Source organism: Cibotium barometz, chromosome 55 (assembly GCF_041138505.1).
Source record: "Cibotium barometz isolate CiBa-2024 chromosome 55, ASM4113850v1, whole genome shotgun sequence".
Taxonomy (NCBI): domain Eukaryota; kingdom Viridiplantae; phylum Streptophyta; class Polypodiopsida; order Cyatheales; family Cibotiaceae; genus Cibotium; species Cibotium barometz.
In genome coordinates this window covers 13,815,530-13,828,685 of record NC_141100.1, presented here as the reverse complement: position 1 = coordinate 13,828,685, position 13,156 = coordinate 13,815,530, and the positions used below count along the sequence as shown (strand labels likewise).

The window sequence follows — 13,156 nt, the reverse complement described above, 5'->3', positions numbered from 1 at the left end:
GGGTAATAAACTTCGTCGGGGGGAGAAATATGCTAATTACTCGATTGACGACAGGTACTTACTCTACAAGGGTAGAGTAAGTGAATGTCACTTCAATGAATCAAATGAGGAACTAAGAATCACCATCTCATTCTGATGATTAAGTCTATGTTCCTCCAGATCCTTCTCTCTCTTCTCTCCCGTTTATTAACATCTCTTAGTGTCTCCACTAACAAAAATCACATGTAACCTTGCCGATAATTTCCAAAAACAAAGTGAGCCAAAAAAAAACAAAAACAAAAACAAAAGGGGCTCCCAACTATTGGTCTTTCGGGCCCAAATTCTTAAAGAAAGTCATGATAGTCCAAGTGCGGGTCATCCCGGGATTTAGAAGACCTATGCACTAGTAAAAAGATAGTTTTATTGGCCTAGTTTATTTAAGGATGTCCAGACTTATGTGCTGAAATGCAATAAGTGCCAAGTCAATAAACACGAACATCTTATGGTTGGAGGACTACTCCATCCGCTGGAGATTCCTCAGGGGAAATGGGAAAGCATTTTCATGGATTTCATTACCGGTTTACCCAAGACAAATCAAGGGAATGACTCGGTGTGGGTGGTAGTAGACAGGTTAACTAAATTTGCAAAGTTTATCGCCACGAAGAAAACTGTTAAAACGCCAGAGTTGGCAAAACTCTTTATTGAACAACTCTACAAGCTATATGGCCTGCCCGCAGATATAGTTTCGGATAGAGATAGAAAGTTCAACAGTCATTTTTGGAGGAAAGTCTTCAAAAAGTTGGATACTACTCTGAGTATGAGTACGGAAGATCATCCGGAGTCTGATGGTCAAACTGAAAGAGTTAACCAAATTCTAGAGGATACGTTGCGTTCTTATGTTAGTAAGAAGCAATCTAATTGGGAAGAGTACTTGCCCTTATTGGAGTTTGCCTATAACAGCTTCAAACACTCAGCGACTAGATTTACACCATTCATGTTAATGTATGGATTCCAACCGAGATCTCCGATGGCTGTAGGCCTAGAAAAGAAGAAGATTTAATCTGTCAAGGATTTCTTTGAAGATATGAATGATATGCTCAGAGCCGCACGTGAGAGCATTCGTAGCGCTCAGGATCGCGCTAAAACTTATGCGGATAAAGGACGTAGAAAGGTGACCTTTGCAGAAGGTGAATTTGTATTCCTCAAGGTTCCTGCGTAGTCAGAAACCATGAAAACGGGAAAGTGTGATAAACTTTCTCCGAGATATTGTGGTCCTTTTAAAATCCTTAAGAAGATTGGGGATGTAGCATATAAACTTGAGTTACCGGAGAGTTCTCAAGTTCATCCTGTCTTCCATGTCAGTAAACTGAAGAAATCAGTTCACGGGTTAGAGAATGCAGTTTCTCCAGAGATTTTGGTGGACTTGATAGAGCCACCAAAGATACCACATGAACTTGAAAAGATTCTAGGGTATCGTGACAGACAAACCCGACATAAAGTGTACTAGGAGGTACTTGTTAAATGGACTGACAGGGATGAGGAGGCTGCTACTTGGGAACGCCGTAGTGCAATTTCTAAGAGGTTTCCCCAGTTTGTTTTCGAGGACGAAAACTCTTCTTAAGGGGGGAGTAATGTCACGTAGGCTGTAACGCCTGTGACCGACGGCAAACCGGATGGCCGAGGACGTGGCCATCCGGGGTTCAGTGTGGGAGAGGACGCCCATGTAGAGTCATGGGTGGCCAGGCTAGTGTGGACGACATGCCACACACTATATAGCCTGGGGGATGAGGGGCAATCCTCATTCTTCCTCTGTGGCTGGGTGGTGTGCCAGAGGTCGTCCCCTCCTGTGGTGGTAGCACTTGTAGTGGTGCTACGGTGATCTAACACTTTGCCTTCATGTGAAGTCATTACTCAATAAACATTCAGGTAGAGCTGAGCGCATCTTCAGAGCCGAGAAGCTCATACGGAGACCTAGAGGAGAGGATCTTCTGACTATGCCACATAGAGGTTTAGAGGGAGGAGCATTACATATGCCGTTGCCCAGTATACTATGAGATCTGCGGGAGGTTTCACTGTCTATTTCGTGAGGGATTCGGTCCACTCTCCAGGATCATTGACTTCCAGGACCAGCGTTGCTTGGGCCTCTTCTTGCTTGAGCTCCGCAGACACAGGGACACCTTCGTGAGAGAGACTCAGCCTCAGCCTCAGCCTCAGCCTCAGCCTCAGCCTCAGCCACCCCGCCCCCTCCCTCGCCAGCCAACCATCACCAGTTTCTTCCGGACCCAGGAGGTGGAGGACACCGACATAGTGTATCTTGTGGACCCTCCACGAGCTACTCTGGACCTACCTTGCTCGAGAGGAGTTACATCGGACCGAGCCTCTGCACTCCAGCATGCTCGACGCCCTCGGCCCCCCATCGGCCACGATCACCTCATCAGCTCCAAATCCAAGACATGCTCCACCGCCATCGGCCACGATCACCTCATCAGCTCCAAATCTAAGACATGCTCCACCGCCATCCAGCTACCTTTCCACATGACATAGCTGAGGGAGACCTCTCGGCCATACTCATTAGCCCCATGCTTGATATTTTGGAGAGTGGTATACCATCTACTCAGAGCTGATGTTGCTCTCATGTTTCTACGTTCTTAGTATTCCATGATGAGTTTCCATGGACAGTTTTGTATCACCCAAGTGAGATCGCTATGTTTATGTTTTCTTTCTGTTTTATTTTCCATTCCATGATGAGACATGCCATGGACATTATTGTATCACTTTGGTCTCATAGGCCCATTAGATCTTTAGTAGACGCTTAATATATCTTTCTTTCTTTCTTTCTTTCTTTCTTTCTCTCTCTCTCTCTCTCTCTCTCTCTAGGGCGGTCGCATGAGGTCATATACTTACTAGTGCCAACATCAAAGGGGACACAAGTCCATGATGCATTTAAGATAATTTTGGTCAGGATTGAGATGCTTTGACCATATTAGGTAGTGTGTAGACCGTACATATAGACTTATTTAAGATAGAACAAAGTAAGGTTATTTAAGATGATTTCACCGTACTAGGTAGTGTGTAGACCGTACATATAAACTTATTTAAGATGTTTTCACCGTACTAGGTAGTGTGTAGACCGTACATATAAACTTATTTAAGATAGAACAAAGTAAGGTTATATACTTACTAGTTCCAATGTCTAAGTGGACACAAGTCCCATGATGGAGATGGTTTGAAATTTAGGCAAGAAGCTTGAATAAATTTTATACAAGATCTAGACCTTTTGAAATTTGAGCAATGTTGAATGAAGCTTGAAAGTTGCAAATTGACGCTTAGGTGCATTTTGGATATGATTGAGATGTTTTAAAATTTGGGCAACAAGCATGTAGAAATTTTTGGATAGGATGAAATTTAGGCAACTAACAAGCTTGGAAAAAATGCAGAGTCTCGGAAAGTTGAACACAATACCGGTACATATGTACGTTTTGGATAGGATTGTGATGTTTTGAAATTTGGGAAACGAGATTGAATAAAGCTGGATAGGTTTGGGATATTTAAAAACCTCGGGGATGATAGAGCTTGAAAAAAATAAGGAAAGGTTCTAGAAATTTTGAAATTTGGGGAACCAAGGTTGAAAAAAATTGCAAAGGTGCAAATTGAAGTCCAAAACCTAAGCAAAGTTTCCACAGTCAAAAAAGCACACAAAAAGAAATGCACCAAAACCTTAGGTTATGCCTGAAATTCAAGGCGTGGTGGGTTTTTTTTTGAAAAATTGAAACCCAATTTTGAAAGGTAGGTTGAAGCCCACAAAGATATTGCCACGTGGGTTTCGACGTTTGCCTGGCAATGAAGCACTCGTCTCTTGTGCGTGGGCCAAGCTATGGCGAATCGAGCTGGGCTCTGCACACATCTGCGTCTTGCCCTGTAAGTGGTACAGCTATCACTCTGTGGCCCCCCCTTTTTGCAGCTCCTGTATAAAGCTTTACCCCCCTCTTTGCTCAGTGCAGAGGGGTTAGCCTTGCGCGCGATAACATCCCTGAACTAGCCAGATCAAACAAGGTTTGGGAATCCTGCATCATGTTTTAGCTGGCCTTGTTAACCTCGGGTTATTTCTTAACTTAGTTAAATTTGAACGATTGCCATACCATCTCTACTTACTGGTAGTGTTTATGGGATCTTTCTTCAGTTTTTGCCTGTGTCAAGGTGGAGCCGACCCTTGTCAAACTCAATTTTGGTACAAAACAAGCACTCTTTCACAAGTTTGAGAGCCTTTGACCATTGGAGGTGCATGAGCACTACCCCAGTTCAAGACAAGATGAAGACTGTAGATTCCCTTCAGCATTTGCATGACCCAGACTCCATATCTTACCTATCTCAAGCTCAAGCGGCTGCCATTGATGAAGAACTCATGGGCTCCATAGGATTCAGCATTGACCAGTTGATGGTGCGTTGAAAACCCAGCTGAAGTGATGAAGGTTTTTTATTCTTTTGGATTTTCTGCATCTATAACATTCAATCACTTGTGCAGGAGCTGGCAGGTTTGAGTGTTGCAGCTGCTATTGCAGAGGTAATCATCTAGTGTTAGTAAGAGTTTCCCCATGTGAAGATATTTCATAAAAACGGTTTGGTTGGTAAGGGTTTGCCCTTATGCCATGTGCTTGACTTATATGTCATGTGGTTATACATTGGGGTCTTTAGACCTGCGTGTCTTGGTAGGTGAACGACCTCGAGGAGTAATTCCTCTGGACACACCTCCTTCACCCTGAGATTGTTTGGACAAGGGAGGTCTGAAATCCTCTACCTTTACTGTATTGATATGTCTGCTTATGATTGAAGGTCTCTGGCACATGTACAGGTTTATGGAGTGCAGCAGTACAGTCGTGTCCTTGTCATATGTGGACCTGGAAACAATGGCGGCGATGGACTTGTGGCTGCTAGGCATCTCTTTCACTTTGGCTACAGACCTACAATTTTTTATCCTAAACGAACTGACAAGCCAATTTATAATGGTTTAGTGACTCAGGTTTGCAGTCTCTTTAACCTGTTATCGCTTTTATGAGCTGATGTAATTTTGTAGAGAGAGCTTAATAATGCAATGAGGCAGTGCAATCATATTTTGAGAGAGAGAGAGAGAGAGAGAGAGAGAGAGAGAGAGAGAGTTATATTAACGTCTACAAAAGGCCAAAATGACCTATGAGACCAAAAGGATTACATCATGTCCATGGAATACATCATCATGGGTACTAAAATGAAAGAAAATGACAAAGCTAAAATGCTACAGCTGAGACGCTAGGGCTGATCCATGTACAAAGAGCATAAGGCTCACATATCATTCTAAGATATCCCGCATGGGGCATCGCAACATGGCACTGAGAGTGGTAAAATTGATCCTCCTATGGTGGCACGAGTGTGGGTAGGGGCCTCTAGCTCGAGGTCGTTGACCTCTACATAGCTCGGTGGCTTTGTCCAGTGTCACTCCTTTGGATTGGGGTCCTACATCAGCCTAGGGTCCACGTTGAAAAGATGCAGGGGGGAAGAGAGCTTGAGCTCTTGCAAGCACACACACACACTCACAAAGCCCTAATAGAGAACACACAAGGTGAGAGGCTGAAAATCTTCTTCTTCTCTACTCAACACTCAACACACCATATACAAGAATAAGAGTACGTAATAATATGGAAGGTACTCAACCAATACATACACGGGTTCTCTATAGTGTGAACCCGACTAAATGAGCTGGCGCTATAACTATGCCAGTCTCTAGAGTGGCTGTCACACAGCCTGTCATCCCACTGGCCGCATATCTCCCATGATCTCACCAACCATGCCAGTGGTGTAAGTGTGGGGCCTATCCCCCAGGCGGGTCATCAGTGGCCACCGCCTCACTAGACGAGCTCGATATCTCAACACTCCCCCTCGAGCTCAACTCCATCTCATGCACACCAAGCGAAGCCCTGAATCTGCGGAGCTTCTCTGTACCCAATGCTTTGGTGAAGATGTCAGCTACCTGATCCTCTGTGCTGACATAAACAAGGTCAAGGTCTCCTGCCAAGACTTTCTCTCTGACGAAGTGGTAATGGACCTCTATGTGCTTCGTACGAGCATGAAAGACTGGGTTCTTGGCCAACTGTATACAGCTAATGTTGTCACAGAAAATGACAACCTGTCTATCCACTGATAGACCCAAATCTGCAAGTAGCTTTCTCAACCAAGCTACCTCACATGCTGCCATAGCAGCTCCTCTGTACTCGGCCTCCGTACTCGATAGAGCAACTGTAGGCTGCTTCTTGCTGCTCCAAGTCACAGCAGCACTCCCCAAAGAAAACATGAATCCACTGGTAGATCTTCTGTCTGAGATACTACCAGCCCAATCAGCATCTGTGTACCCATGTACACATATCTCTGTCCCAGTCTCATAGAATAGTCCACAATGCAAAGTAGACTTCACATACCTCAGTATGCGTCTCACTGCATCCAAATGCGGTTTCCGTGGAACCTGCATAAACTGACTCACCAACCCAACAGCATAGCTCAAATCTGGTCTGGTGATCGTCATGTAGATCAAACTTCCTACTATGCGTCTGTACATAGTAGGGTCCTCCAAGATCTCTCCTGAATCTGCACTCAACTTGCCATTCTGATCCAATGGCACAGAAATAGGCTTACAGCCTGTCATACCATACTTGGACAACATGTCCAAGCCATACTGTCTCTGCAGTAATCCAATACCATGTGGTGACCTAATCACCTCAATGCCCAAGAAATATCTGAGCTCCCCCAGATCCTTCATCTCAAACTTCTGTCTAAGCAAGACCTTTACATCAAAGATCTCTGCATCATGGTCCCCCGTAATGATCAAGTCATTTACATAGATGACAACAAGCACAACCCCTCTATCACCATGTTTCACATACAATGAGAAATCTGCATTGGCTACATGAAAGCCAATAGTGACAAGATATTCAGAAATCTTGTCAGACCATGCTCTTGGTGCTTGCTTTAAGCCATACAAGGCTTTCTTCAACCTGCGAACATGCTCGGGGTGACCCACATCCTCATAACCAGGTGGCTGCAACATATACACCTCTTCTTGCAAATCCCCATGCAAGAATGCATTCTTTACATCCATCTGATGTAAAGACCATTGCTTTGACGCAGCCACTGCGATCACAACTCTCACCGTTGCCATCTTGGCAACTGGACTGAAAGTTTCCTCATAATCAATCCCATATGTCTGCGCATATCCTTTGGCTACCAATCTAGCCTTGTACCTGTTTATGCTCCCATCACTGTTATGTTTAACGTTGTACACCCACTTGCATCCAATGGCTTTCTTGCCTTCAGGCAATTGCACTAAATCCCAAGTCTCATTTCCATATAGTGCATTCATCTCCTCATCCATAGCTTTCTCCCAACACACATTTCCAACAGCCTCATCAATGCATGTGGGCTCAACAACCTGCACAACCTTTGCCATATATGCATAGTGATGTGCCACATAACCATCATATGTAAATCTCTGCACAGGGTTCTTCACTCTCCCTGATCTTCGCAGCTTTTCATTCATGGCTTCCATAGCCTTCTTTACACCAGATGTTCTCATAGCTGGGATCCCAAGCTCCTCATCAAGGCTCATATCTGAGCCACTAGACTCTCCATCAACATGAGAATGCCCTGCAGAAATGTCAGGCATACCAAGGGGCTCAACCACTTTCTCTTTTCCTTTACGTGAAGTACTAATCACATTTGCAGGGCTGGTATTATGACGCAGCCTGCCACTCCATGGTCTATCAACAGACCCACTAGATGAGGACTCTCCTGGTCCACTCAAAGACTGTGATTGCTGACCTGCATTCTGTGCAACCACACTTCCACTCACATCAGCCCCAACAGCTTCTTTTTTAGCAGCATACCAGCTGCTCATCTCATCAAAGACAACATCCCTGCTTACCCTTAACTCACGTGTAGTAGGGTTATAACACCTGTATCCCTTTTGCTCAAGGGAGTATCCAATAAACACACATTTTTCAGCTTTCGGGTCCAGCTTAGTTCTCAGCTCATCTGGCACATGCACATATGCAATGCATCCAAAGACTTTCAGATGAGACAAATCTGGTTTTCTGCCAGTAAACCTCTCCTCTGGAGTTACATCATGTATGGCTGCAGTTGGAGTTCTGTTCATGATGTATACTGCTGTAGAAACAGCCTCAGCCCAATAGCAATGCGGCATATTCTTCTCTTCCATCAATGCTCGCGCAATCTCAGCAATGTGCCTGTTTTTCCGCTCAGCAACTCCATTTTGCTGCGGAGTGTATCTGCATGTATACTGTCTCCGAATACCATTTTTCTTCAAATATTCAGAGAACTCATTGGAGAAGTACTCTCCCCCTCCATCTGACCTTAGGCACTTTACATATTTCCCTGTTTGCTTTTCAACCAAAACTCTGAAATTCTGAAAGTGAGTGAACACCTCACTCTTCTCCTTCATGAAATATACCCACACTTTCCTTGTGTGGTCATCAATGAAAGTCACATAGTACCTGCAGCCTCCCATAGATATGGTCTTCGTAGGACCCCATACATCTGAATGCACAACATCTAGTGCATTTCTGCTCACATATCTGTTACGTGGAAACACATGCTTTGTTTGCTTCCCAAATTGGCATGCTTCACATATTTTCTGCATACCTTCCACTTTAAATTTTGGCAGCCCTGTCACAATTCCTTTTGTCTGCATAGACTTCAATCTCTGCACATTCACATGACCAATCCTTTTATGCCATATGTCTGTGTCTGCAACAACTCCTGAACCATTTGCAAACATTGCAGCACTCATTTCAGGCATGTCTACATCCAACGTAAACATTTTGTCCACTCTGTTGCCTTTTGCAACCAACCTGCACTTGTCTTTAAAATCTTCAACATAACATCCATCAGGGTTAAACCGTTGAAGCTCTTACCCTCGTACCGCTTCCTGTGGTTCTCTTGCTTGCAGCTCAGCCCTTAGCACAAACCAGGCTCTGATACCATGAAAAGATGCAGGGGGGAAGAGAGCTTGAGCTCTTGCAAGCACACACACACACTCACAAAGCCCTAATAGAGAACACACAAGGTGAGAGGCTGAAAATCTTCTTCTTCTCTACTCAACACTCAACACACCATATACAAGAATAAGAGTACGCAATAATATGGAAGGTACTCAACCAATACATACACGGGTTCTCTATAGTGTGAACCCGACTAAATGAGCTGGCGCTATAACTATGCCAGTCTCTAGAGTGGCTGTCACACAGCCTGTCATCCCACTGGCCGCATATCTCCCATGATCTCACCAACCATGCCAGTGGTGTAAGTGTGGGGCCTAGCCCCCAGGCGGGTCATCAGTGGCCACCGCCTCACTAGACGAGCTCGATATCTCAACACACGTAGGGTGGGTGGGTCTGCCCTTGGAGCTCGGGTCTGGAAGAAATCAGTGAGAGCTCTTTGCACTGGTCCTTGGGTAGGTGCTGCTGCTATGGGCCGCAATAGTGACTCCTTGTGTCTGCGAAGCTCCAGAAGGAAGAGCCCTAGGCATCTCTGATGCTCTGATGCGGGAAGTCCATGATCTTGAGAGTGGTCCAAACCCGTCTCGGAAGAGGTAGTGGAACCTCCCCTCGATCTCATAGTATACCGGACATCGGCATATGTAGTGCTCCTTTGTCTCGGCCTCTGCATGGCAAGGTGACACATCCTGATTCCTATCCTCTGGTGCACCCCGTCCTTGGCCACATATCTTGCTGTCCAAGTGGTGGGATGAGGTGCGGGATCTGGCCAATCGCACATCTCACTCCAAATGACATATGTGTGTTCATTGAGCGTGGGCGTGTGATAAAGCTATCCTTTGTCAAGTGAAGAAGGTTATCTTTGTAGAAGGCCATCTTTGTCCCCAAGGATTGAGTGGGTGAGTGCCAGGTCCTCTGAGTATCCTATCTAAAAATGTCCTTCCTAATGACCCTGTTCAGCTATGTGCAGCTGAGATCAAAGGAGGTTGCCTCTATGGTGTACTGAAAAGGGGGGAGTGCTTCCATTTGCATGCCATGTATACTGAACCAAGTGCTCACTTGCACATACCAGCACACTGTGTCTCCAATCTAGTGCCAAGTGTCTCGAGGACTCCATGGCAAGCTAGGGATATTTGTCTTGTGGGAGCTTCCATAACCTGTGCCAGTATGTCACTATCTGGAGTAGAGCCTTTGTCACTATCGGTGCAGCCTCCATCTCCGCCCGCACAATCTCGTGTGGCACCGATGGCTTACTCCTAATCATGCACGAGATCATCCTCACCAAGGGCCTCTCCATCAGCTTCCATCCATCATATGCATCCTCCGTATGTATCTCAGTTGGCTCCCCCCTACATCTCCTCCTGTGGTATAGGCTGGGCCCCCAAATGGGAGCTCCATACAATAGTGTAGGTGTGACTAGCATGTCAAATAGCCATAGTTTCGTTCTTGGCTCTTGGAACTGCATCTGTGAGCACTGCCTCTCTAGTGAGCCCAAGGTTGCATAGCCACGAGTCAATCTGGCTTCAACTGCCTTCCTCATAGAGAACTTGGGTCTAGAAAAAGTAATCCCAAGGTATACGTATGATGTGACATGCTCCATGGGCTTGTTAGTAGTCATCTCCTGTCTGTACACTATGTCAGGGTCTCTATTGTGGGTGTGCCCGCCTAGTTTTTGTGTCCCCATTTTTCCTCACTTCTATGTATTTTTTCCCATTTTTCTGGGTGTGCTGGCCGACTGCCCTTCTGCTGGTTGACTGGGCTTGTACTGGTCGTGGGCTGTTGTTGGCTGTTTTTGTGCTGGCCGACCAGCAGCCTGGGGCCATATAAAATGGCCCCTTGCTCCCCCACACTCTCCATTGTGTATTCTGGGATTTTATTGGTGTATATAGCAGAGTTACACTAGCTTCTCTCTCTCTTTCATCTGTGTATTGCTCTCTACAGCAGTTGTCTTCATTTCTGCTGTGCATTTTGACATGGTATCAGAGCTCCAGGTGGCTTGAAGCTTGGAGACAGTGGGATGTCAAGGGTTTGCTAATTGAGGTGCTGATTGGAGATTTTTTTGATCGTGTTAATGTCCGAGTCCGTTCTTTCATCTTCCTCAATTGCACACCACAGGTGATCAATCACATAAAGCATATGACACTGGCCAGAGGGATTTGGCAGCATTTGGCTTCTCTCTACAAAGGGTATCACCCATGAAGAGAATCTCCTTGGAAGTTTAGATGCAGGTGATGAATCCTGCAAAGTCGTCGACGATGTGGGAGCACATCAACAAGCTACAGGCTCTTTAGCGCAGGAAGTTCTCCAGGCCGGGAAAGAGATATCGTCAGAGGATATAGCCATAACGTTGTTGTCACATTTGTCCTCTCAGTACTCAGCCTTTTACTCATTGATCACCGGTGGCAGGCTCAGCACCATCACATGGGAGAAGCTTGTGCCCATGGTCTTGGACCAGGAAGAGCGATTCACGAACCCTCCACAGGGCGGAGATTCTGAGGCCTTGATTGGCCAACGGTCAAAAGGCCGTAACAACAACAACAAGGGCAAAGGGAAGGCTTCATCGGAGAAGTCTTCTGAGAAGAAGCCCGATTCAGACCAAGAGAAATTGAAGGCCGAGAGAACCTGTAATGATTGTGGTGAGAAAGGCCACTATTGGAGGAAGTGTCCCAAGCGGACTGGGAAGAGTGCTGATTCTTCAGCTTCAGCTGCAAAGACTCCCGCCTTTGTGCACTTGGAGATGTTGGACACCGATGCTTCATCTTCTTCGAGCGAGGAGGCAGTTGGCTTCACCGCCAAGGATACTTGGGAATGGATTCTTGATAGTGGTGCTTCCACGCACATGACTCCTTCCCGTGACTTCTTTCAGGATTTGAAACTGCAGTCAGGTCGCATTTTCATTGGGGACAATTCCACCATACCGATACACAGTGAGGGCCGGATGGAGATCATTCCCGATGGCAGAGGGGGGAGTCATTCCTCTCATGTTCTTTACGTCCATGCACTTGGTTTTCATCTGTTGTTAGTGCATGAGGTGTGCAAGACTGGCTTCCGGGTGGAGTTTGAGGAGCATTCTGTTGCTCGACCGCAAGACTGGCCAGGTTGTTTGGGAAGGCGACGTGGAGAATGGTGTATACAAACTCTCTGCACTCTCCTCTTTGACAGATTCTCAGATTGGTGATTTGTGGTACTTTCGGTTTGGCCACTTGAATGTGGATGCGCTACGGCGAGCTTTCCGGGACCAGATGGTGGTTGGCTTGCCAGATGTTGGCAGTAGGCAAGGACGCTGTAGTTCTTGCATTTGTGGTAAGCAGCACAGGGAATCTTTTCCGAAGTAGGCTTCTAGGCGGGCTTCGAAACCTTTGGAGTTGGTACACGCTACCTATGCAGACAGTATCCTTGGGAGGTTCTTTGTATTTTATGTTGTTGCTTGATGATTGTAGTAGATTCACATGGGTTTATTTCCTTTCACAGAAGGACCAAGGTTTTGCTCGGTTCAGGGAGTGGCATGTGATGGTGGAGAAAGAGTCTGGCTTGTAGATTAAGACTCTTAGGGTTGACAAAGGAGGAGAATTTTCTTCCAATGCTTTCGTGCGGTTTTGTGTGGAACATGGCATCAAGCGGGAGCTGGCCAATATAGGTTCGCCGTCGGAGAATGGAGTAGTTGAGCGTAAGAACAGGACTGTGGTGGAGATGGCGAGGACGATGTTGGAGCATCGTGATCTTCCTCGTCCACTTTGGGGAGAGGCTGTGGCTATGGTTGTCCATATGCTCAACCGTTCTTCGACGACTGCAGTACCGAATATGACTCCCTTTGAGGCATATTTTGGCAGGAAACCTGATGTCTCCCATTTTCGTGTGTTTGGGAGCGATGCATATGTTCACATTCCGAAGAAGCAGAGGGGGAAGCTTGACTCAAAGTCCCAAAAGCTTGTCTTTGTGGGATATAACTCTCTAACTAGGCTTCCAAGCGTTGTGGTGGGGTCAATATGAGGCAGAAGTTGTTTAGTGTGTCCAACATCGATGCCAAGAAAGTCTCCAGCAAGGGTTAACATACCCCCTCCTTGATGTAGATTTCTTCCTCGGAATATGTTGATGAAGATACGTTGAGGTTGTATGCCAGATGGGTAATTTTTTACGTGTTG

The 13,156-nt window shown here is 45.9% G+C and overlaps 1 protein-coding gene across 4 annotated transcripts in view; it reads left to right on the top strand.

Moving 5' to 3' along the window:
• Positions 1-3,745: 3,745 nt before the first annotated feature.
• Positions 3,746-13,156, top strand: part of LOC147607396 (pyridoxin (pyrodoxamine) 5'-phosphate oxidase) — a 33,226-nt gene continuing 23,815 nt past the window's right edge. For 2 of the 4 annotated variants that reach the window (XM_086790809.1, XM_086790811.1), the window contains exons 1-5: positions 3,746-3,897; positions 3,976-4,032; positions 4,160-4,417; positions 4,502-4,540; positions 4,829-4,996. In XM_086790809.1, the coding sequence (XP_086646935.1) occupies positions 3,820-3,897; positions 3,976-4,032; positions 4,160-4,417; positions 4,502-4,540; positions 4,829-4,996 (600 nt within the window). In that variant the 5' untranslated portion in view covers positions 3,746-3,819. The remainder of the gene's footprint in view (positions 3,898-3,975; positions 4,033-4,159; positions 4,418-4,501; positions 4,541-4,828; positions 4,997-13,156) is intronic. The other 2 variants (XM_086790808.1, XM_086790812.1) reach the window with 2 other exon arrangements.